The sequence below is a fragment of the Cyclopterus lumpus genome, chromosome 5, assembly GCF_009769545.1.
Source record: "Cyclopterus lumpus isolate fCycLum1 chromosome 5, fCycLum1.pri, whole genome shotgun sequence".
Taxonomy (NCBI): Eukaryota; Metazoa; Chordata; class Actinopteri; order Perciformes; family Cyclopteridae; genus Cyclopterus; species Cyclopterus lumpus.
The window spans coordinates 17,654,143-17,679,853 of NC_046970.1; the positions used below are offsets into that span (position 1 = coordinate 17,654,143).

Here is a 25,711-nt window from a genome sequence, read left to right on the forward strand (position 1 = left end):
AATTCTACGTTCAACAGATGTGCTTGGTGTCTTTTATTTTCAAGGGGGTTTAAATGCAGTATTTGCTGTCATTTGTTTTCTCCGTTTTTATTTATTATCTCCAAGAGTTCAAACCCCAAACTCCACTGCCAAATATACACAAGTGGATCATGTCAGGAGCAATCACTATTAACATGTCGTCAACTTATCATAGATCTTTTTTACATGAGTAATTCAATACAAAATGTAAACGCCGCAGAAAATGAAACTTGAGAAAAGAGAAAACTAATTTAATTGAATATCCGTTCCTGTTTTTTATTAAGTCTATTCTATTCTTTCTCAAATACAAAACACATAATTCAGACATGAGCTGTTATTTAAATGTAGGCTAAATATATCACTTTCTCAACATTATAACTAACTTCAGAAAGAAAACTTACAGGGCTTTAAATTAATTTCTTTTAAATATATAATTTCTCTTTTCACTGTCCACAACTATACATACAAATCATCTTGAGCGTATTGACGGCTTAGTTAAACATGGTCGAAAACCACCCTCTGCTGGTTAAATTTAGAGCTGCTAAAATGGACAAATAACAATAACAAAAATACTGCCATATGTTGCCGAATTTACATTGCAAGATTGTATACAATCATAGACGAAGCTAAGTACAAAATAACTCGTACAACAATCATTATTTATGTTTGTTTAAGGGCTCAGTATTCTTACCTTCCATTCCTGACTCCATTTCCCATGAGCCTCCGGGCGCAGCGCACTCCGTGACGCACATTTCAGTCGACTGTCAAGTGCACAGCGACCCAAACTGACCTAGTGGAGGCATTTAAACGAAACAACTCTCAATTTGAGTGTTTTTCAGTGGCGTTTCCTTTTTTTGTGGACCAGAGCCTCACAAACGGAAATGTATCTTTTAATTAATGCGGCAGAAACGTCGCTTAACACATTGTTTATTAGAATAATTTACTCATAAACCAGCTGGTGTTGTTGCTGGAAAGCTATCCTAGCTAACTTATTTCAAAATGACTCTTCCAACTTTGCACAACACCGGCGTGATCTACAGACGGATTTTATCACAATTTCCTCAGGACATCAGTTTAGCTTTTGCCTATGGATCTGGCGTTTTTAAACAACACGGGACCAACCAAGGTCAAATGGAGGTAAGTGAGCGTGCCAGTTTACAAACTCTGCTCGTGACATACTTTCAAATTGACTCTAGCAACATCGGCACATTGCCATTGTTGTCAAGTATCTTTAGACTAAATGAAATCAGACTAACGAGCCCAAGTATCTGTCACAAAATTTGAACGCAATTTGTGTTCAGTGCCATAAACTGTGCTCCACTGTTATGCATGACGTCAGACAAAACTCTCCCACATGAGTGTAACTATAACACATTCAATAATGTTTCATTAATTTGGACAACACAACTTAAACAAGACGTGATCACATTATCACAATATATATCTAATGAAAGTTGATCAACAACATAATTGAATGTTAGAATTTGAAGCTGTATCCTATTTCATTGGATGTGAAAATGTAATGTAATGTGATGTTATTGTGTTTTGTTTACTTTTTTACATATACAGAAGAACATGCTGGACTTTGTGTTTGCGGTGGACGACCCAGTGACGTGGCACACCATGAATCTGCTGCAGAATCGCAAACACTACTCCATCCTCAAGCTGCTGGGGCCCACGATGATCAGCTCCGTACAAAATGAACACGGGGCTTCTGTATACTACAACACACTGGTGCCTGTGGATGGAAGGGTAAATTACTTTTTTTACTCTTTTTATATACCGGTATATATTTTTATTTTTGCGATAATGCTGGCCAGTTCTCGCTTTACACTGAAATCTCCTCAGGTTTTTCTTAGGCAGTCATAGTTTCTCACAAGTCTTTGCTTCAACCAATACTCCTATATATATATATATATATATATATATATATATATATATATTATGAGCAGACATAATGTATGTAATAGCTGCTGAGTTTGAGGCTGGACATACATTGTCTTTACATTATAATACATAAAGCGGGTAACAGTAATTCACTTAATCTCTGGCTAATATTATGTTATTGTTTTTGTCTGGCTACACTTTATTAACTGCATACCTTAATGACCTTCTCCTATTCTTCTCAGATAATCAAATATGGTGTGATTAGTACAGAGTCTCTCATAGATGACCTGATGCACTGGAAGACGATGTACGTGGCTGGACGACTTCACAAACCAGTTAGTAGCAAGAATAACTGTTTTGGATCGATCAGAAAAACTGAGCTGATTATTTTATTGTGCAATCATTTATTGGACACACTTTTCTTTGTAAATCCGGTCAAATGTTTCTGTTTAATATATGGTGTAAAAGTGGCATGCATTATTGCATTATTAAACGATACAGAACAGTCGTGTTGCATAATTGACTCTTCAAAAGGACTACCTATTCAGCTTGTACTTTTTTGCGAAAACTGTATGAGCACAAATGTGTGTGTGTGTTCATGTTTGTGTGTGTTCATGCGTGTCTCCACGCAGGTAAGAATGCTGGTGCAGAATGAGAATGGAAAGCTCCGTGCTGCTTTGGTGGCCAACTTGAAGAGTGCTGTGACAGCCTCCTTCCTCATGCTGCCGGAGAGCTTCACTGAGGAAGACCTCTTCCTGCAGATTGCTGGTCTTTCTTACGCCGGTAACTAACCCACACAACTCTAAAATCCAGATGTAGATTAAACACGTACACATATATAAGCTGCACGCATGCTTGGGCGCACACGTTCACACATACAGTCTGGCCGATGTGGTGCGAAAAAACGTTGCTTATTAATGCAAGTACAGCAGCAGGGTTCTGAGTAAATTGTCTGGATTGTGAATGAAAGTAATTAGACGGTCAGTTCACGGTTAACCTGCTTGATTTGTCCAGTTATAAGGATGTGAAATTGAAGCCGATAAAATGATGTTGAACCCAACAAATGTTTTCATGCGAAGGATGTGCTACTGTACAAGGGGAGTGTTACCATGTAGGTTCCCTGCAGAAGGTCATGAGTCGTGAATAATGTGCTAATGAGTGTTGTATCACATGCACTGGAAAACTGAACACCAGAAGGAGTTTAATATCTCAGTGTGTAATACTATTATGGTCCTATTTATATCCTTGTGCTACTGCAACAACTGGATTTCCTCTCTTGGGATCAATAAAAATATTTTCTCATCTTACTACAGCAAAGATGAAAAACTGAAATATAATACGCTTTAGGGAAAACATTTTGTCTGTGCCTCTTCAGGGGATTTTAGAATGGTGTTCGGTGAAGATAAATCTAAGGTGGCCAATATCGTCAAGGACAACATTCAGCACTTCCGGATTCTGTACAGCAACATCTTGCGTGACTGCCCTCAGGTGGTCTACAAACCTCAACAAGGGAAACTAGAGGTAAAACACAACACACCTAGATGCTCCAAGCGCAACACACTTTATTTAACGTCACTCGACCTGTGAGCCACTCGTATAGAGCACACTGTGCTGTATATACAGTTGTTTCTTGTCAATCATGTTTCATTACCTGTGTATATGTGTGTCAAAAAAAACATGGGCATCAATGTGAGAAGTCGCTCTTTAGTTTCATTCCTCTAAGCAAAGTTTGTGGCGTCTGCTGTATAATGTTGCACTCTACTTGACACTTGACCAAATACATCTGTAATTAGAAATGTAATACCTTGAAACTCTTACGTGAACACTGTGACAGAAATATTTAAAAAAACATACAGATTTTTTTAACTGCCTTAAAATGCTTGTCTGAACTCCTTTTTAAAACAAAAAAAATGTCCATGTGTCATGCCTTTTGATTGAAACTAAAACAGCTTTGACCTGATTAGTAGAGTGTGCTCAGAGCCTTGGTAGTAAACATTAAATGGGGCGTGACTGACTTGGCACTCTGCCCTGTTACCTGCTTTACTATAACATTATCAACGAGTGCAACATGTGTCTTTGTTTGCACATTTAATGGTCTGAAAACATAATCATCTGTTGTGTTTCTTTATGTAACGTTTCATCTTCTTTTTTAAATTTGTATTACTATTATTAAATGTCACCACCACTCCCTGTTATACAAAGGAAATACTAATCACGCCATCCTGGAATAACAGGAATAAGTGGTTTTAGGAGTGTTGTTATGTTGGTGAGTAACACACTTTGCAGTGAACAGTGCTTTGGGGAATTGTGCGCTGTGAGCCATGCATAAGGGAAATACACTTGTGCCCTTGTACGTCATTAGACAGTGCGGTTGAAGTCCCACGTGTACGAACCAGCTCCTTTGTGCAGCGACAAGAAGTTTCCAACTTAGTCGTTGCAAGGCTGTAATTTTTGTTTTTAAAGCCAATATAGTTTCACCCACTCCAATCATTTCTTCTCAACATTATAGTTGTATTATCTTGAGATAGATTTATACAGGCTCCTAACAACAATGCACTTTGTTTATTGTCCGGCCACTCACGTGACACCCGTTGGTGCTGCTGCCGGTACTCAGCCTGCTGAATGCATCTCTGTGCATGAATTCTTGTTTGTGTGCCTGCAGGCTGACAAAAGCCCAGAGGGCCAGTTCATCCAGCTGATGGCATTGCCTCGAACCCTCCAGCAGAGGATCACAAAGCTGGTCGATCCTCCGGGGAAGAACCGAGACGTGGAGGAGATTCTGCTGCAGGTTGCTCAGGACCCGGACTGCGGCGCTGTCGTTCAACAAGGTTCGGACTGAAGGTTCAGGGATGTGCAATAGAAGGACAGCAGAAGTCATCCCTCTCAGAGGTTTCTGTGATCTGAAATCAAGTGCGCCTGGGTTTTACAGATCAAGGCTGATATTGTGTCCGGTGAATAATCATTATAGTTGAATTATGTAACAAATGAATAATGTTAGTAATACATTATACCAACCTATTAACAAAGCTAATATTTATTGTCAAATCTGATGTAGCACAGCTAGTAAATGGCTATCAATTAATCTTTATTTTTATTTTTGTGTGATTGTTTGGCCTCTATCCACAAGTAGCATATCATTAAAATCATATTTCGGAGTGATGAGATATTAGCTGTTGTAACATTGTATGTTTGCGCCTGTTTTTGTTCCTCTTCAGGTATTTCATCTATTGTGAAATCCTCTAGTATAACACAGAGTATCAAAGGCATTGCTACAGCTGGTAAGCACTCTTTGTTTCTTCATTATATTTTGGGGAAAATACTACTAATATTATTATTATATATTATTATTATTATATATTATATTAATAATAATAATAATAATAATAATAGATGTACCGTCACATCTACTGTGCGGATATGAGAGTGGTAGCATTCTTCTCATCTGACTCAAATAAACGGTCAATCAAATTATTTCATGGCCTTTTTAAAGACATCAAGTGTGTTCTTAAACCTTCCACTGTGTATTAACAACTGTTTGAGTGTAGACATAATGTTCTTCTACTGTGGTTCATATTCAGTTGACTGTTTGTCCTCCCCAGGCATGTGGAAGACAGTCTCATACAGCTCCAAGAAACTGATGAAGATGTGGAAGGGTTGGAGGAGGAAGCCGTCTGTCTCACAGATGTCCTGATCCTGTCTGTTGACCAGGAATCTGTCTTTCTCTATAAACTGTCAGCCGACATTCATCCTTTACATTTTTCCCCCCCCCCCGACAGACTGTGGCTGGAAGAATTGCACACTCCCCTCCTGGTTATATCACCGCATCGCCTTTAAGGAAGGAGATCACTGAGCAGGCGAAATTCTGTGTTTGAATAGTGTAGAACCGTCTGTACAACTGCCCTTTATCATGCAATTCATAAAAGTTGTCGAAAAAGGGGGTGACATTTCACCAGCCAGATTGAATTATGGCTGACATTTAATGGTACTACAGATTGGAACCTTTCTGCATAATGACTACAGTGACTGGCTGGGGAACTGGCGATCTCTAGAGCCACAGCACTGACTCAGTGTGAGCACAGCATGCAGCAAGTATCGCACTAATATTAAGAATAGACTTTGGTGTCTTCGGTCATCTTTTGACAGCGAGTGTGCAACGGTCAAATGACGAGCAGATGAGAAACTGGCGATTATTTTTGTCTTTATTGAACTTCTTATCCCCCAATCGACTTTCCAAAGATCTCCAATCTTTCTTCTCATCACATTTTACCAGCAGTTTGGATGTTTGTAATAATACAATGTTCATGAAATAAAAGATAGGATCACATTTAATTTATGATAGAAATGTTGCTAATTGTGAACAGTTTACCTGTCTGCCACTTAATTGCTGTAAGCAGGTCTTAATGACAACTGGAGGTCTTTGATACTTGCTGTCATTTTATGTAGTTACAAGATTGATGATTGATAAACAATTGAATACAACAGTATCCATGATTACTTTGTTTTCAGTTGCATAATACTTTTTTTACATTACTCAAATATTTTCTTTGCTGATTGTGAGAACCAACGTTTTTTATGTTTTCACTATTAGGCCATTGAATTAGGATTGCCTGGTTTTACTAATTTAACCTGCTGAATTAATAAATTATAACACCTCAGTTTTTTTTACAAAATAATGTCACAAAATGGGTTATTATTACACAATCACTATTAGATTTTTTTTCTCATTTATACTTCCAGGAGGATTAATATGCAAACTTGACTATTAAGTTATTCTTATGTTTGTATTACTTTATATAAAGGGTCAATTGGGATGTTCATATGTTTGATGTTATAGCAGGGAAAGCACATGTCATAACATTTAGTGTCACTTGTCCTGGTACTGTGTGATTGGCTGGGTACATGAGTTGTCTAAATATATGTAGATTTTGGCTGTAAAAAAATCAGGTTTATCACATCACTTAAATGTTCCCGCTTATCAAAATGTTTTTAATAAAAAAATATACATTTGAATTTAGTCAGTGCTGTCACAAAGATATACTGGTTCTTCGCTGGTCTATCACAATGCAGTCCGTAGTGAAATTTCCAGTTACTTCCTTGTACCGTCACTTGTTTTTGTTCGTATAATTCATGAGTCACACTTGACAATGATTTCATTTCACTTGTGAATAATTTGAAGGGAGACTCACAATACCTCTTATGGTTTGTTCAGTACTCTTCTTTTTCACTTGTAATCTATTGCATTCTTATTTATTTTCGTACAATATCTATGTACTTCAGTACAGTTTGCTGACCACACGTGCCTTTCATTGGCACGATTCAGGTTTCAACATTTGTGCAATCCAAACATAACCCAACCACAAAGTATATTTACGGTTCTACACATCAGAGGGAAATCTTCTATTTTTCCTCCGCTCCATTCGTCTGACAGCTATAGATATTGGTACCATTGCAAATTAAGATTTTATATACAATACAAATGATCATTTTGCAGATTACACAACCCGACAGTATATAAAGTAAAAAAAGGAGCTTCACTGAAACGCTGCATTCACTGATGCATCCTTAACAAATCCAGTCAATCTGCCGGCATTAAAAGTACTTTCCTCAGTGGAGAAAGAAGTACATATATATCACACTACAATGTAATGTATAATACACATAGGGCACTTAGAAATTAATGTTTAGCCGTGTGTATTTTATTACTTTAATATGCTGCTTATGAATGCTAAGTAGGGGACAGGCGTAATCTCAACCTTTATATTTAATATGGACTTTTAATAGGTGTAACAACTCATGGGGTTACAAATAAACATTGCACATTAAGTTGAGGGTTAACTCCCTGGCACTAAGGCCCTTTATAAAGTAGCAGTTGAGGGCTGGCGCTCTCCCTAATCACCTACTAAATGTGTCACCAGCTCAGAGGAGTAAACCCAGTGACAGCAGCATCAATTTCAGAGGACGTGATGCAATGGCGTCATTATCATAATATATGCTGATATCATCGCTTCAGTGCTCCACCAATCAGCGCGTTTCACTTTCACCACCTGCTAGGAACTGAATTCCATCATTCCAGGCATTCCTGCCCTCCTCCCTCCCTCCTCCCTGCCTCCTCCCTGCCTCCCTACCCCCCTCCTCCCTCCTCCCTCCTCCTCCTCCTCCTCCTCCTCCTCCTCCTCCTCTTTTTGCCTACAACCAAGTTTGTCCCGACAGCTCTGCTACTATTGTCTTCCCTCGTATAACCGCGGCTTCTGTGCGGAGTCTCTGTGGGATACAGCCTACATCTTGTTTGTGTTTATGTTTTTCCGTGTGGATATTAATCCTACTGGAGGACACCGAGGTGGCGCTTTGAAGGAGGTATGTGCTGCTGGCCACGAAGTTGTGGCTGACTGACATTGTTTCGCGTTTTGTTGGATGAGAGTGCGCTCTTTTTTTTCTTTCCTTTTTTTCTTCTTCTTCTGAGTCAGTTGTTGCGAAATGATTCCGCATGTAAACGAATGCAGCGATGTAAACACACATACACACACACGCACACACACACGCACACACGCACACACGCACACACGCACAGGCACACGTGCACACACGTACACGCACAGCAGCACTGGGATAAAGATACGCTTCGTTTATATGAAGGCTGAAATTTCATTCGCGACGTGAAAGCGGCACTTCCCCAAACTTTCTCACCTCACAAACTCCCCGGAGCCGCACGCTGGGGGACATTTAGTTGTGTGTCTGTTGTGTGTTTGTTGTGTGTCTGTTGTGTGTCTGTTGTGCTGTGAGCTTGTTGGGAAGAAGTGAAACGGGATCCCTTCATCAAGTAGCAATGCATTTCTTTCGTATTTTGCCTGGGTATCTTTTAAAGGGCAAACGAGGAAGCACTGAGTCACGCTGATATAAATACACCACTGGTGAGAATACAAGTGGACGCACTTGCCATAACTACTACCATTGCTACTACTACTCCTGCTACTAATAATAATAATCCTCGGTTTCATTTTTGCCCGAGTTGATCGTAAGCGTGTGGCTGTTCTTCACGCGCACCACGTTGTGTTGTGACGAGCGACAGGAACAACAAACCTCAACTGGTTTGCTGGTTTTGGCCTGAAGATGCAGGAAGTGTTTTTTTTAAAATTTCATTTAATGATAATCGTCCACAAAGCTCTGTTTAACTCGAGAAATGAGGAGAAACGAGGGGACGGCATCTCAGGAATGTAGAAAGTGGGAAGAGAAGCGCGCTGGAGAGGGTTTTTTCCCCTTTTTTTCCTCCACAAATACCTCTCATAGCAAAGCCACACTGAAGGCTCAATATTGGAGGACACAAATCCCCCCCAAAGTGCTTTGTAGTCAAAATATCACAGGAAGGTCATAAGTAATACAGAAAACTAGAGGACAGTAACAGTGAAGAGGTATTCATACCATTTTAAAAGAACAATTAGAAATACTACAATAAAAGTCCTGCATTCAAACTTAACTAAAAGTACAGAAGTATTATTGGCAAAGTGCAATAGGTATCAAATAGGTACCATACTAAACTCTTATTATATTATCTAAAGTTCAACTGCGATGATTGATCAATTCATCCATTAGTCAATCAACAGTATGTGCTGCTTTGTAGTCTCTTGTCACCTTGGAATATGGGAAATAATGATGGGTTTTCACTGTTTTCTGAGATTTTATAAAGCAAAGTAATACATCATTGTTACTTCTGGCCCTAATGTTATGTCTGATATTTGAAAATCTAAATCAAAGAAGACTGTATTCTGCCGACACAAAGTTAATTTTTAAGAAGACAACATAAAACGCTGCCGAAAGAAGTTTGGCATAATCTAGTTCAGATGGTTTCGTAACAAAACTACTACGATATAACTATTGATAAAAGTCTAATTTTGGTGTCCGAACCAAAACTCGAGCTCTGGTGTGGGCAGATTTCAAATGTTACCGCTTTACAGGAATAATAGTGATTTCCTCTCTGATTTTGGCGACCGAGCTGTGGAGCTCTGAATGTCTTGGCATCTATCAAATATTAACTTGGGTGTTGTATTAAAAGCTGCTCTCATGCTCATGCTCAGCACAGTGCCCTCCCCTCTGTCCCACAGGCATCCAAGCATGGAGACACCCCTGGATGTTCTGTCCAGAGCCGCGTCGTTTGTCCATGCCAATGAAGAAGAGAGTAAGTTCCTTCAGACTACCAGCTCCTCTTGTGTTTGTGCCTCAGCCTCTTTCTGTCCTGATGGTAAAAGGTGCCCTGTGGACAAATGATTTGTTCGATTAGAGTCGCATTAAAACATCTATGAAGTGCAACATTTATGTTGAGCCATAAGCCTCGGTCCTGTTTTCTGCCCGTGAGACAATTGTGCCGCGCGAGCTTGCAGCAGCAGATACACAGGCAAATAAGACCAACCGCACTCAACTGCCATCAGCGCTGCTTTTTTTTACCTTGGCTGCTTGCTTGTGTTAATCTGCTTTCCCTGGAACCATTATCCGTGACCTCCACTACCTCCATTTCCGTGTCTTTCTGTCTCAGTTTATAGGACTGTCTGTCTCTAACTTTGGGTCTGTGTTGCTGTCACCTCTCCATCTTCTCTCTGGTTCTCTTCTTGGTCTCTCCGCCTTCTCCTTCTGCCTTTTCCTTTCTCCTCCTCTAATCATATCTGAGGACTTGTAGCGTTGCTCAAAAACTATTCCCCATATAAAAACATATTCCACAGGCCTCTCCACAGCCAGAGGATTGAACCCCACAAGGACAATTGACATTCAGTGGCTACCACTGATAATTGAGCTGGAAGTTTAGTTTGTTGTTTCATAGTCTTCTCTTCTGCAGTTTAGCAGATTGTGTGTCATGTATTTAATAATTGCTCTCTGGCTGTGCAGCACTCAAACCTAATTTGTTTCTTTTAGAGGAAAAACAAGCATGGGAATTTGAAGCGCCTCAATCATCGGGGAGCATAATTTGAGCTTTTATTAAATAATGTGTGGACTCCATTAAGAGAAATGTTATAATTTGGTAGAAGTGCAAACTACATTCATTTCAGTTGGAGTCAGTTTTCTAATCTCCTTATTTGAAGTTTTTACATTGATCAACTTAGAATATTCAGTATGGACCATTTTAGATACTTACTTGTGTTCACTGGTGTACTGAGAGAACAGGAATATTTAGTAAGAACTTCAGCTGTAACGTCTCCCATGTCACTTGGTTTGTTCCTACAATGCTTCGGCTTAACCAAGCTGAATATCAGCTTCCTTGCACTCCTGAGTGAAATGGCATGGGAGTCTTCCTCCCCTCCTCCCTCGCTCCCCTGCAGTGTTTTTGTTTTTTCCTATGCGCTGATGTCAGTTTTTGTTGTGGGTTGTGCATAGCCTCTTTGTCCAAAGACAATGCACTCGACCTGCTTCCACAAAGGTGCAGGAGAAATGGGTGAGCCGGCCAACCCACTACGCTAGTCAGCCAACCAGGCCAACAGGCAGCTGAGTCATTAACCTCTGCCTACTTATTTGCATGTATGACAAGCCTTTGCACTGGCTGTGTGCAGCGCTCGATACCAGAGCACAGAACAGGGAGAGGCTCGGCCGGCCTTCTCAACAGCCGTTCCAACTCAGAAGGACCAGGTGGGACTTGTCAGGGCCACAACCTCCACAGTTTAAAACGAAAAGCGCGGTTCAATTAATTCAAACCACACTCCTGCAGATAACCCATCTCTGTTGGAAATTAATTTCTTAGAAAATGTTGTCTTGATGGAAATGGAATTACATACCATATTGGTTCGAGGTTGCTCTGCTTGGCCCAAAGTGGACACTATATTATGGTAATATCCCAAAATAGAATTGTTGGCTATGGCCCAGATTAATTAAGGCTACTTGAATACGAGTGCTAATCTAAAAAAAAAACTGTCTATGTAGAATTTAGACTTTGTAAAACTTTAATTTAATTTTTTTCTCTGCTTGTTACTTACACACACATGTACACACTTCAGTGGGGCTGATCCTTGCTGTCAGTGAGGTTGAAACAAGCTTCCTGTGAACAACACTAATCACAGGTCTTAAGCCAAATAGTCCTGACCTTGAATATACGGTAATTACTCATGCACTAAAAAAGCAGTGAAGTAATCTGTGCCTTATATTTAATGGTGAATGTAGGGGGAATGCTACTTGCTGTCACCCGTCCATAGCAATTTTGGTGGTGATGTTGCGCTCCACCCTTCCTGGAAGCAAACCTGTATGTGAGATCAACCTCAAACAGTCTGGATTGCACTACAGGCCCAGCTCCAAGGACAGATTGACATATTTAGTTTGTTTGTAGCTCAGTTCTTTTTCTAGATTCTAGCATTTATTTGTGCAATTTCTCTGGTTTTAGTTTGACTTCCGTGACATTGCCAGTCAGCAGGCTCTGTCAATGCTTATTGGGTCTTGGATGATAGATCAAAGCCCGTCTATCCAAAGAGGACCACTGGTGAAGAGTTGGAATATGGATATTTAGTTTCTGACAGGAACCACAACAAAAGAAGAACAGGTGCCAAGAGTCGGTGGTTGGCTGAGATCTGTACAGTGTCCTCTGCTTTACTTCTGAAATACTGCTTGTTTGTTTCGAGAAAACCCAAACACACTTTGACAGAATATCCCGTTTGTTATAGTTTCTATTTTTTGTTCAAACACCCCAGTCGGTTTTAATGGACTGCTCCCCTTCACCAAGCTTTTGGTGAAGGGGAGCAGTCCATTAAAACCGACCCTTCTATTATGTTCTCTCTAATTCTTGTGCTTAATATTCTGTAGCTTGTGGACAAAATCATTCAAAATAAATAATAACCTTACAGTATCATATATCTACTATAACGACACCACAAACTTCAGCAGTGAAAATCAACTTTGGCTGTATTGTATTTTATCCATTTGTTCCAGTTATTTTGTCAATTTCCAGTATGAATATCAGGTCTTGGTCAGGTGTGAGTAACTGGCCATTGCTTATAAATACTTGATCCCACACCGTCTAAATCTGCTGAACGCCGTGTTGAAATTGACCTATGGTATCTTCCTTTAGGAATAGACAGCTGGGTAATGTGATTTACAATTGATTTTCTTGCTAATGTGGTATTGATCAAAATGATGCAGAGGTGGTACCACAGCCATGGCCTACAGAACCGTATTATATTATTGTTTTAGCCATGCTAGTGACGTGGATCAATCCTATTGAATTAGGCAATCACCTGATATTTTAATATAGTGCCATTATCTAGTGGAAATTGGAAAATGTCAGCATTCTAACAAGCCAAACTGCGATAGTGATGTTTGGTTAACATTATGCCTGCTAATTATCAGCGTGTTTGCGTGATTGTAAGTGCAGCCTTGCAGAGCCGTTATTTTTATCGAAACATAAATTCACACGTGCAACCGGCCGTGAGCGGGTTCACAGAGCTTGATTATGATTGAGCAGTTTAGCTTGAACTGTGACCATCACTTTGACCTTTTGTGTTGTTGGATGGCCTACTGAGCGCAAAATATGGACAGCGTTGTAGTGTCTGTGTTGATCGCTTTTATGTTAATTGAATAGATTATATGAAATCTGAGTTTGAAATGGGGCAGGCAGGCAAGCTGTAATTCAATCTGGTCAATTCGATCATGGCATCCTAATCTGAGAGTGTCTTCAGTTGCATTTAAATGAACTAAAACTTGGTTAATCAGACATTTAACACTTTTTTAAAGGGTGTCGTGGTAGTCTGCTCAGTAAGTGAGCAGTTGAAACTAGTCAGAGCTTGTTGATGCTCCGTGGTGGATAGACACATCAACACTGAAAGTGAAATCGGAGAGCTTGCATCATGGCACTTGTCTAAACCTTGCTCGAGGCAAACAGTATTCTCAGTGGGAGGTAATTTGACCGAGGAGGACTCATGCTTGTAAGTGGCATGGGTTGGGTTTTTGGATGTGTGTGGAGCTTTTCCATCAAGGAGTGGTTTTGCCCTCCAGCCTGTCCACGTATTTGACAGATATTTCTCTGTGCTTCCATATGACACGGGTGTTAAGCAACACATACATGTGTAAGCTTGCAGATACAACATACTTCTATTTTGGTCACACATCTTCCCTGCAGAGAGCTTCAATTTAAACACATTATGTGAGCTTTGGATGTTTTAGTAACCCAGTCAGTCACAATAAAATGTTGTTAAAACCATAGGCTGTATACAATATGGGCGTAGTCAACGTGACATCCCCCTAAGGTTCCTGAAGAGCCGTTGTGAAGTTAAAAGTCAGCGTCTCTAGCCGTCGCCATCTTGGAAGTGACAGCAGCCCAATTCCCAGTCAATTAAAAAAATAGACAAAGAGGTGGATCATCGAAACAAAAGAAATAAAACGAGTACATGCAGTGTCAGTGGGTTCAACTAAATAAACAATGTTAAAGGATTTGTTTGATAGTTCCTGGGGTACCTGCTGGTTGTTTGGCAAATCTCCTCGAGGACACTGCTGCAAGCCGGGCACTTCATCTTGTGTAAAACTACGTCTTGTCATTTTAGGGAGGCTTTTGGTATAACATAAACAATTTGTTTGTGATCTTTAGAAGTGCTGTTAGGGCGTACTCTTTAACCTTTGGACGGAGGTAGGCTAGCTGTATCCAGTCTGAATGCTAAGCTAAATCAAGCTAACTGCCCTGTGGCTGTTGCTTCATGTATATTTTCAAAGATATAAAAGTGGTATAAATCTCAGCAACTAAGCAGCCAGAGTGGTATTTGTACTACTTCAATACATTAAATGTAAAAACTGTAAATATTTAAACGAATAATTAAAGCCAAGTGACCAATTCCGAAAAAATTTCACATGTCTAGGTCGGGAGTTTGAGATGTGACTCTTCACACTATACGGCACCAATGTCACTGATGTCTTCAGCTCCATTTGTCTCTTAATCAATGTAAAAATGCTTTTGCACCAGACAGTTGATTGATGAATAAATAATAAAAGGTACTAGGTGGATCTGTCGGCGGCAGGTCTCTCCTCACCTGCAATGGTAATCCTGTGGTACAGCTGTACTGCAGTCCAGTGTTTTTATTCTGTTCTCAGAATCTTGGTGGTGTTTTACTGGAGCATCACTGATACATTTGAAACGCATCATTAGACAAGGTTCTGCTGCCACCACTAAACAAACGGCCTGGTCTCATTCCTAGTTCATCAAATACCAAAGCTTTGTCATGCCCCTCGGCGTCTGATAACTAAGCCTTTAGCGTCTGTATGAACTAACTCCAATGAAAACCCAGCCGCGGAAATATTAGATGCTCAGAGCCACTTCCATGATGTTAATAATCTATGTATTGGCTTATATCTGACTAAAGGTTTATGGTAGAAGCCTGCAGCAAATGTAGCATAGATAATATAAACAAAATAGTTGAGGACAATGTGGAGCACACTGTCATTTAGTGTCATTGTGTAGTATGCATGATTTTGTGTAGATGTGTGTGAGCATGCCTTAAATGTTTAAAGCAGAGGTGTATGCTTTAAAGACTGCTCTATTGTCTTGAACACCACCGATGTTTTACTGCCTATTTCCCTGTCAGTGCCCGTTGCTGTTGTATTGATAAATGGGGTACTATCATGTCATTAATTGATAACAGTGTTTGAGCTATTGCCTGCTATCAGTAGGTTGGGGAGGGGAGAGGGGGGGTCGGGGGTGGGGGGGGGGGGGGGGGGGGGGGGTCAAGGAGTCTGCAGTAGATGAATCTTGGTTATCAGCAAATATTTTATGAGTGGAGATAACAATGTCACGATGACTGGATCAAAGTAATGTGCAGACAATGTGCAGGGTAACAGTCGTTAAACTTAATTGTTATATTCCTGCTCTTTTTCTCTCATAGGCATCCAATCTCTATTTCTTTTGTGCCACCACAGAAGACTTTTACACTATGTGAGGTGTTACTGCCATTGCCTGCAGGCACTGGCCTCAAAACAGGAGTCGATGCACTGTGGCTACACTGTAATTAATCATACGCTAGCACTGTGATGGACAGAGTTGACAGAAATCTGCCATAGTGTAATACAAAATGAGGGAAGAAGAACTCATTTTATCTGACGGCAATAAAGCAGGCGCTCCTGATGCATTGACAGGCAGAATACTTAATTATGCAATGATCCGATAGTATGGTGGACCCGAATGCAAGACACCGACAAGAGGTAGGTGAAGTTGTAGAGGATTTATTGTGAGACCACAGTGAAGGGAAAGTGATGGTGGAAGACAGACGATTCAGCGGTGTCTGCAGGCAGGCAAAGGTATTTACAGAAAACATGGAAACTACTGAAGCATGAACTACCACAGTAAAAGCCACAGTTGATATACTGTAAAGTTGATGAGTAGATTGCTGACAGGTGTGTGTAGAGCAGGGAGCTCGGAGAGGCGATGAGCTGATTGATGGCAGGTGTGCAGGTATACGGCAGGACAGTTAATGTGAAAAATATTTTCGTAACCATGGCTGCATGACATGTTGCACCTTAATTAGTAGTTTGTTTTTATGACAACAACGTGTTGCTCAGTTCCAATCAATGTTTGTAAGCATATATTCAATTTAGCAGCAGCTTTTCCCAAACTTGAGCACTTAGTCATTGGTTATACTGCTTATATTTGTGGACTGTCATGCTGTTGTTACACAATGAAATAACACAATTTGGCAACTGACAGAACATGTTTGCTCTTGCATAGGCTAAAGTTTCACTATATTCACACCAACTGTGTGCTGGTGTTAATATAGTGAAACTATAGCCTACGTACATTAATTAGAGCAAGGGTTTGACATTTTTGGTAAATGTATTTACTAATTTTCTTGCAGGGAGTTAAATGAAAGAGTGATCCCACTTTCATATCTCTGTTCAATATGAAGCTGTAGCCAGAGCCAAGTTAACTTAGCTTAGCATAAAGACTGGAAAGGGGGGCTAAACAGCTAGCCTGGCTCCGTCCGGGAGTCTCTGCTGGTTGTGTGGCAACCTCTTACTGAAGACAAGTCACCAAGAGTTCACTGCGGTAGCCCAAGAAGGAATCAATTTAATTATTAATGAGTTAGTTTAAGATATGCTAGAAGGCGGATTTTGTTGCCTTGCTAGCTGTTTCCCTCGGCTTTCAATTTGTATGCTAAGCGAAGCTAACTGGCTGATAGAGAGCTTCATAGAGTGGACAGACATGAGTGTGGTATCGATCTTCTCCTTCTACTTTTGGCAAGAAAGTGAAGAAATGCAGCTCTCAAAAAGTCAAATTATTGTTTTTTTGTATTGCTTGCTTTGAATGTAAATTGTGTATAAATAAATCTGTTAATTGCTTCTCATTCAAGATGAATGAAAAGCTGGTTGTGGGAAGTGCCGGCTTCCCAGTCACTCCTCCTTCCCATCAGTCTATCTCTTGTTGTCTTACCCTCCTCCCACATTCATCCCTCTGTGCCTCTAGATAGACTTCCCTCTGCAGTTTAACTTGTGCACGCGCACATGCACACGCACACACACTTACGTCATTGTCCCTGTTTGCTATCGTCATGGTTCAGTGGGCGACCATTAAGAGAATGAAGGGGCAAGGGGCCACCATGGTCACAGGATCAAAGGTCAAGTGTCAAAGGGTCACAGTTGCAAGTCACAAGGTTAAATACAATCGAACCTTGTTTTTCAAGCATTTCTGTTTTCCACTTTGACTGTTGTTGTTTTCTTCCACATGGACATTTATATAGCAGTTATTTTTGTATTTTTATTTTTTCGAAACAAGCCAACTAGTTTTTGCACTTAATGTAATTTACTTTCACCGTCTGTTTGTTGTTTCATCTACAGATTCTTAGACATGTTGGATATAAACAGTTGACCAAGATTTGATTTGTTGAATTCCCTTCAAATGCCTTCCCAGTCACTGTGAACTGCTTTATTGGCCTTTGGCGGGCGTAGAAATACAAATGTCTTCTCTGGTGTATTTTATGCCTAGATTAAGGTTGTTTGAAGAGTCATCCACCACACTGTACTGGTAAAATTGTACATACATTTCTAACCACTACCTTCTCACTCCCACCGGTACATCAAAACACATGAATAGAATAGTCATGTGTTCAAGGTCCTCACCTGACAAGAGCGATGACTACTTTACTTAATATTGGCTGAAATGTTAAATAACCCATTTGCTCTCAGTAAATGCCATGCTTGCTGGTCCCACACCAGCTCTGCTGTCTTAGCGAGGGAACTTTTTCTCAGAGCTGACCACACATACTTTACATGCCTCTCTTTTTGATTGAATTCCCCATAGTTACTGAGAATGAAATGAAACAGGATTGTAAAGCCTTTCACAGAGTTAAGCTTTTATAGTGCTGAAGAAGTGCTCCTGTTGAGATATACTGAGCTTGATTTGTGATTAGTTGAATCAGTTGATTTGATTAATGAGCGTTGTATTTATCCCATATGCATGTGCAGGTCTTCAGAAGGTTAGGTTAGCCCGCAACATAAAAAGAGATTTAGAGTATTACTTTTCAAGGTAATGTTTTGTCCCAAATTCCATTGGAGAAGATGTCTGTATTTGTAGTCTTGGCATCCAGTGAAAAGTGTGTTGACGACATCTCAGCCTGCCGAGGCTGTAATCCAGGCGCAGATGCAGAAAATGAGTGTGGTAATGGCACAGAGCCTGCTGTCCCACGTAGGATCTGTCTTACCCAATAAGCCCCCGGGGTCCAATTGTTACCAGCTAATTGTTAGTAGATCATTTTTAGCATGACAAGAATGATATCACATAGTCCCATTGGCCGATAAAAGCATGGATGTATTTCAAATGCTTGAGCTTCATTTCATTATTAACATTGACCAGACTGACTATGTCCAAGTTGGATAACATCATTTTCAAAATTCTATTTTATGAATGTTCCATTCAATCAGGACTCACTGCTCAATTCAATTCAATTCAGTTTATTTTGTATAGCCCAATATCACAAATTACAAATTTGCCTCAGAGGGCTTTACAATCTGTACACATACGACATCCCTGTCCCAGGACATCAAATCGGATCAGGAAAAACTCCCCAAAAATAACCTTTGACAGGGGAAAAAAGGGAAGAAACCATCAGGAGAGCAACAGAGGAGGATCCCTCTCCCACTGCTGTGTACATTAACTACATTACACCTTTTCTGAGTCTGCGCTGCTCTGAAAAAATGTGCATATCACAATCAGATCCGAGTTGTGTTCCAGGCAGTTGCATACTTGTAACAGAAGATGTCTAACGTCACGACGCCCGAGTGTGAGAGCGCTGTCACTGTCTGCCTCGTGTTTGTTTTGTTTCTGTTGACAACAAAGTTTGTCAGGCAAACTATAGGAGGGAGGGGTTTGTGGAAAGAGTTGGAGGAAAGAAGAGGTTCAGAATGGATGTTTGGATATTGCATTGTGAGTGAAGAGATTTGTTAAATCGACGGAGCAAGGAGTGCAGACAGCATAAGAGAAAAACAAAGAGCAGATAGATAGCAGGTCAGTTTGAGAGAAGAGGGAGAACATTTGGATGGGCTAAGGGAGCGTGGGACACGGCTGTCTTGGTTATGAGAGAACACTTTGCCATGTGTCCATGTAGTCCACATTTCAGCTCGATACAATATGTGAACTCGGATGGCTCAAAGCTTTTAATTAGTATTAAAAGAATAATATTGTGATGTCAATATTTATATGAACTGTGATGCTACACCAACTTACAGCATTGAGCTGCTCTGCTGACAATGAAAAGGGGGGTCATTAATACAGACCACTAACTGATAAATACTTTAAATCGGGGGGTGTCTCGTGGCCTGGTGGTTAAGACTACAAATAATGTTAATGGCACAGAGCCTGCTGTCTCATGTAGGATCTGTCTTAACCAATAAGCCCCCGGGGTCCGATTGTTGCAGCTAATTGTTAGCATGACAAGAATGGTATCACATAGTCCCATTGGCCGATAAAAGCATGGATGTATTTCAAATGCTTGAGCTTCATTTCATTATTAACATTGACCAGACTGACTATGTCCAAGTTGGATAACATCATTTTCAAAATTCTATTTTATGAATGTCCCCTGCCTTCGCCCTATGTCAGCTGGGATAGGCTCCAGCGCCCCCGCGACCCTAATGAGGATTAAGCGGTATTGAAAATGGATGGATGGATGGATGGACTACAAATAACCGCAATGTCCGATTCCGACCATGGGTCTTTGTAACAGCCCCCCTATATTTTCTGTCTAAATATGTACACTGTGCAATGACCTGCAAACTTACCATGAATAACCTTTAAAACAATAGTTCATATCAAAGGCTAGATTCTCATTAGCCCCTTTTTTCAACAGAAAAGTATTATAAAAATAAAATATTAGTTCAGTCTAAAAACAACAGTATTATGTCTGATTGGATTTAACATGAAGACACAAGATCGTAAGCCCTGCAGTATCTTGTGCTGCTATTAGTAGATCGTTATTTATCACACAACAACTACCTACTGCATATTCTTATATTTCAGGTTCCAGGGTTCAAACATATTAACCACTCTTGTATCTCATTAGGCATCTAGTAGTCTGCACCTAGTTTACAATAAACGAAATCTGATGACATAACGGTTAATATTATACAAAGCCTTAGATTTGTTGGTGTCTGGCAGGGTTTCCACATTTCCCCACACAAAGGTGGGAAATGACAAACAGCTTCACCTCCACACAATCACCTGTCGTTATCATTGTTTCGGTGTAGTAACCTGATATTTCCTCCTCTGAGAGTGTGTTTTTTATTCAAACACTCCCAGGAACGTTGTGCAACGGCGTCTCTGTGCTGCTGTATAATTTTGCCTCTGAATACGGTGAAGATAATGTACATGTCTTCGCAGAAAGATGAACTTTTGGTTCTTCGCCTGATGGCTTTGGACAAGTGGGGGTATTTAAATGTGTAAAAGTCACAGTTATTTAAGTGCCCTGATACCATGTGCTCAGACAAGAAATGTCAGAGGGGATAAACGTCTTCACCATGTCAACAAAGCCTGTAATGGTGTGGTGGTATTTCAACAGAAGGAATCAAGGATTTGACCTTTGATCTCTGCTAGTGTAAAAGTTGTTTTTCCACTCTGGCTTATTTAGGATCGTGTTTATAACAAAGTTTAAGGCCAACTTGAGGAATCTACAAGAAAGCTTTTCCCTTTTTATTCATTTTTAACAAGCCATAAAGATAGTTTAGTTATTTTAAACAAATGGAAAGACTGACTTCTAGGAAGGAAGCAGGAAAAGGTGAGGAGCACACAAGCAAGTTAGAGGTTTTTTTACACTCTACCATCAACCTAAGGTCCTTTATTTTGTCAGTGTTTGTGTCACAACAGCGGAGCGTGTAAATGAAGCATTAGGATGAATCACCACCTGGCCTGTGCGGTGTTGTTATCCAGACACACCCGCTCCCCGGAGAAGCCCAGACCTGTTCAGAGAGACACACAACACCGCAGGGGTTTAAGGAGGTGTGGTAGCGCTTTGGCATGATAGATTAGATAAATAAATAGACATGCAGGAAGTAAGGAGGATAATGACAGGAAGGAAGGAATTCTCTGCTGGATACGAAGGGCAGCTGTATACCCACACCACTAAATGAAACATGGGTGAATGGGTGAGCGCATTAATGGAGTCGATATCCATTTAATTTTTAAACTAAATAAAACGGTCCTAATTAAGTGCTCCAGAGTAGAAATCAAACCAGATAAGGAAGGTCCAACTGTTTGTTTAGTAAGAACTAGGGCTCAATTATTTTGAAAACATATCTAATTAAGATTATCATTTTGACTGATATTGCAATGTTATTCACGATATTAGAGGGAATGATCATTTTTACATTATACATCACAATACTGATTTTCATTTAAAGGTCTTTAAAATGAGTATGATGTGACCACAAGCTGGTTTAGAATATTATCTGTCCTTGCTTAATTAATCGAAATTCCGTCAAAAATGCAATGTCAGTTGAATTATTCATTGGTAAAATGATAGTTAGTGAGCCAGTGATGCTTTTCCACCGAAGTTTGCATTACATTACGACTATAGTTCGACATTACTATGAGCTCTTTACTTTTGAGTCATGCTGAAGAAGGCGAGATGGAAACAGTGATTGAGGAAAGGTTATTACCACAGCAGGCCATGCTATTTGTACCAACGTGTCCCTCTGCAAGAAAGGTGGACATTTACCAACTTGTTGTGTAACCATTAATCTCCTTAGTATACTTATTCAATCTTACAGCATGCAAGCCAGAACAAAGACACTGTGTTCAAAACGGTTTTCCTTTTTAAGTGGAATTTCAAATGAAGTGTTTGTGATCATTGCAAGATAAATGACTAATTTGATTTACAGAGGTACTGGCGGACATATGGGGGCACTAGTCTGTTACCGACTGTCTTTTGTCCTCCTCTCCAGTGAAGAGAATGACTTCTTGTTTTCAACATTTTGAAAATGTGTGAAGATGTTGTGTGACTTATGATTTTGAGTGCATGATGCATGCACTATGCTTGCCACCTGAACCAGTTGAGCTGTCCTGTCACAGATTTGTGGTTTACACTTCCTGAAAAGTTGGGACATCGACCAATCAGGAACTTCACAAAGCCCTCGCCAATTTGATATTGACTTCCTCGAACAGCTTTTGTAGTATGCTCTCACACAGTAAAATATGAATTGAGCAACAACGTTCAGCTTCAGCCTCTTACTTTTTAGATGCACTGCTTTGAGTTCAGCCCCTCTGAGTTAGTTGTAATCTGCAGCACCAGCTGTAGTAGCAGTCCCACTGAATGGCCTCTCTGTCTGCACTGAGCCTTGTTGTGTGTGTGAAACTGGAAACAATGGGTATCCAATGAGACAGGAGCCATGTCCCTTAGTTCTGAGCCGCCGTTAGAGGGGGAGGCCGAGAGCAGGGGGGAGGACGGGAGGGGAGAGGCCTTTTGTTTATGTGCTTGTGAGTGTATGAGAAAGGAAGGGGGAGGCGTTGGAGGTATGTACGGTAGGTTAGATGTATGAATGTGTTTGGGCACACATTCTGTCTTTGTGTTTGTTTTGTTGTTGTGGCCTGTGTGTCGACGAGAGACCGGGCTGGTAAACCTCTCTGTATAATTAGTATGTTAGTCTACTTTTGAGCCGTGTTAGAAGTTAGGAGATGCATGTTTTAGTGAGACCGAGGTCAGTGAAGGAGCCATAACTTTCTCTCTTACTTTGTCCCCTTAAATGTAGTCTCCAGAGCTTTGGGCCTGTATGGAGCCCATGATATAAAAGTACATCCAACTGCCTGAAACCCTTTTCTCCTCCTGTAAGTATTAAAGAGCTTTAGGCGCAAGACTGAATAAAAGCAAGGCAATATAGAATGTCTTTCTTTCTTTCTGAGTCATTTCTATTCCTTTGAAAAAATATTTTTTTTTTACTTCAAAGCTGGGTCTTACCTATTGTGTTTGCAGTACTTTGTAAGTATTCTTTATGTTGTCTGAGCTTTTCTAACGTCTCTCATTTCCCAGGTCTGTGTGTTTTGTGGTTATCTGTCACAAAAGCACACATATGGCAAATGCATGTTTGTGTATACACTCATGCTCTAAAGCTCAGCCACACCCTGCTCATTATGCTCTCACCCAAAGGAAACTGTCCACACAAACCATGTAATATTCAATGTATCTATGGTGGCGGCACCAATTTCCTCTTTTCATCCCATTTGCCTCCAGCTTTATCCACATCAGCCCCCTTTATTGAAGACAGAACCTGGGTGTAGCTTATCTTAAGCACCAGAGGGCAGGAGAGAACCACGCTGAGAGTGAGGCTACCTTAGTGGGCCTGGGTAACTTTTCATAACCAATAACATCTACATGGAAGTTTACACTCCACTTATAAGGCATCTATAGGCAATTTAAACATATTTGATGTCATTTTGATCATGGAATATATAAATCTACATTGCCTTTCCTTTTTATATATTTAACTTAATGTCCCTATACCCTGCCAGAGGGGTCATCTTGGCGTGAATAAAAATCCAACCGTAATCTAATATTCTATACTATTGAAAGAAGCCTGACAACAACAACAACAACAACAATGTAGATAGGGGGAAACCACCATCTTTGTCAAAAAAAGAAAATAATATCACAAGCAAACCCCCATAAAGAGGAGCACCGTCTACGTTTTTTCCTTCCCTCTCTTTTTACCTAATTCTTTTTATTTTTCTCAACTCCAAGCTGTGATGTCTATTTTTTATTATTTATTTTTTTAAACATTCGCAGAATTATTCCCAGACAAGTTTACACTGACTTATCTATCTTTTTATACTTCTGTGCATCACTGTACTAGTCCTGCAGCGACTCACACACGATGATAAAGTTACACTAATCTCCTCGGTTATCACGTCTATATTCCTAGAGGGACTTCATGCAGCACCTCAATGATCGCCGGAACGTTTGATATTCTGTGTCCAAACTACAGCATTGGCACTTATTATGGGACACCCTTTTTTCTTTCTTTTTTTATATAGACGGTATACCTCCCTGCAAAGTTAATATAGGACGGCTGCAGCGCTTTGGGTGTTTGGAGAGGCTGATCTTGCACGTAAAACATCCCTGATATTTGAGGCGCTCCAGGGATTTAGAGAGCATGCCCAGTGCGCCCCTCTCGCTCAACTCCAGAGCGGCGCTGCGCAGCATAGGAGTCATACCGAGCATAGCCTGCGTGTCAGTGCAGTCGACTTACAGCTGGCTGTGAGGACAACTGACGCTACTCTTCTTTTGCTCTTTACCACCGCGATACATTTAGCCATATCTTGTTGTTATTGTTTAAGTATCCTGAACTCGGTGTCAATCCACTTTCGGGTTTTCATTTTTATTAAAAGCTTCTTCTTTTTTTAGGATACAAAAGTTGGAGGCTGGGCCTTTTTTTTTTTTTTTTTAGCTTGAGAAGAAGAAGAAACAAAAGCTGGTCTTTTTTTGGGGGGTAAAAACTCGATAAATGCTTCTCACGAAAATGGACCTGTTGAACTACCAGTACCTGGACAAGATGAACAACAACATTGGCATTCTCTGCTACGAAGGTAAAGCGAATGGTTTGGGGCGGGCTTTTTTTTTTTTTGTGTATAATATATATTTTTTAACTCGAAGTGGCCGTCAACGCCGCGAGTTGAACGTCAGCGACGCGGTTGAGCCGAATTTTAACAACTCGAGCCGTTACTTTTCACAAGTTGTCGCTTTGGACACACGATGATACATTGAGTTGTTCTTCTTAATATCGCGTTAAACGGGTTGAAACCCGTTTGAACTTGATGCGGACACGGGGAACGGGCTTACGGTAGTTGTTAACCGTCTGCGACGTAATTAACGTAGGTTTTACGTTCCACTATCGAGTGACGTTATTGGCTCGTTATCGGAGAAGCGGGAGGTCTATCAGCCCGTGTTATCGTTGTCAAAGCTGTCGACTGCATATTGCATTGAAAGTTAGACCTGGCTACTGATTGAGATCACGGGCCGAGTGTCATGGCTCTCCTATGGCTGATTCACACGTTATTCTGACTGGTGGCTGTCTGTCCTTTTGCCTTCCTCACGTTGTGATGATCATCTATGTGGGTACATGTCTGGCTTTACCTGTATCAGGATGTGACAACGTCTCACGTATTGACCCGGGATATTTTTCAGAGGGCTAGTATTTGTCTTTCTCTTCTTTGCTCTTGTTTTTCAGTATGGACTACAATATGTGTATATACACGCGCACACACACACACACACACACACACACACACACACACACACACACACACACACACACACACACACACACACATACACACATATATATATGCACAATTCCTTGTTATGTCGATGAACACACAGAGCACAAG

The 25,711-nt window shown here is 40.5% G+C and overlaps 2 protein-coding genes across 3 annotated transcripts in view; both read left to right on the forward strand.

Moving 5' to 3' along the window:
- Positions 1–752: 752 nt before the first annotated feature.
- Positions 753–6,915, forward strand: tamm41 (TAM41 mitochondrial translocator assembly and maintenance homolog). The gene is made up of 8 exons (XM_034533529.1): positions 753–1,155; positions 1,588–1,770; positions 2,148–2,240; positions 2,538–2,688; positions 3,281–3,426; positions 4,568–4,733; positions 5,121–5,183; positions 5,505–6,915. The coding sequence occupies exons 1-8, from the start codon at positions 1,018–1,020 to the stop codon at positions 5,594–5,596; spliced, it is 1,032 nt and encodes a 343-aa protein (XP_034389420.1). The 5' UTR covers positions 753–1,017; the 3' UTR covers positions 5,597–6,915.
- A 1,213-nt stretch (positions 6,916–8,128) lies between these two features.
- The window catches only part of vgll4b (vestigial-like family member 4b), a 38,771-nt gene continuing 21,188 nt past the window's right edge, over positions 8,129–25,711 (forward strand). Inside the window, exons 1-2 of one of the 2 annotated variants that reach the window (XM_034533612.1) lie at positions 8,129–8,259; positions 10,002–10,075. In XM_034533612.1, coding sequence (XP_034389503.1) covers positions 10,012–10,075 — 64 coding nt within the window. In that variant the 5' untranslated portion in view covers positions 8,129–8,259; positions 10,002–10,011. Of the gene's footprint in view, positions 8,260–10,001; positions 10,076–24,501; positions 24,911–25,711 lie in introns of those variants that run through there. The other variant, XM_034533611.1, reaches the window with a different exon arrangement.

Coding starts and splice junctions, on each gene's coding strand:
- tamm41 (XM_034533529.1), top strand. CDS start 1,018: ATGACTCTTCCAACTTTGCACAACACCGGCGTGATCTACAGACGGATT. Junction 1,156..1,587: donor CCAACCAAGGTCAAATGGAG/GTAAGTGAGCGT, acceptor TTACATATACAG/AAGAACATGCTGGACTTTGT. Junction 2,689..3,280: donor TGCTGGTCTTTCTTACGCCG/GTAACTAACCCA, acceptor GTGCCTCTTCAG/GGGATTTTAGAATGGTGTTC.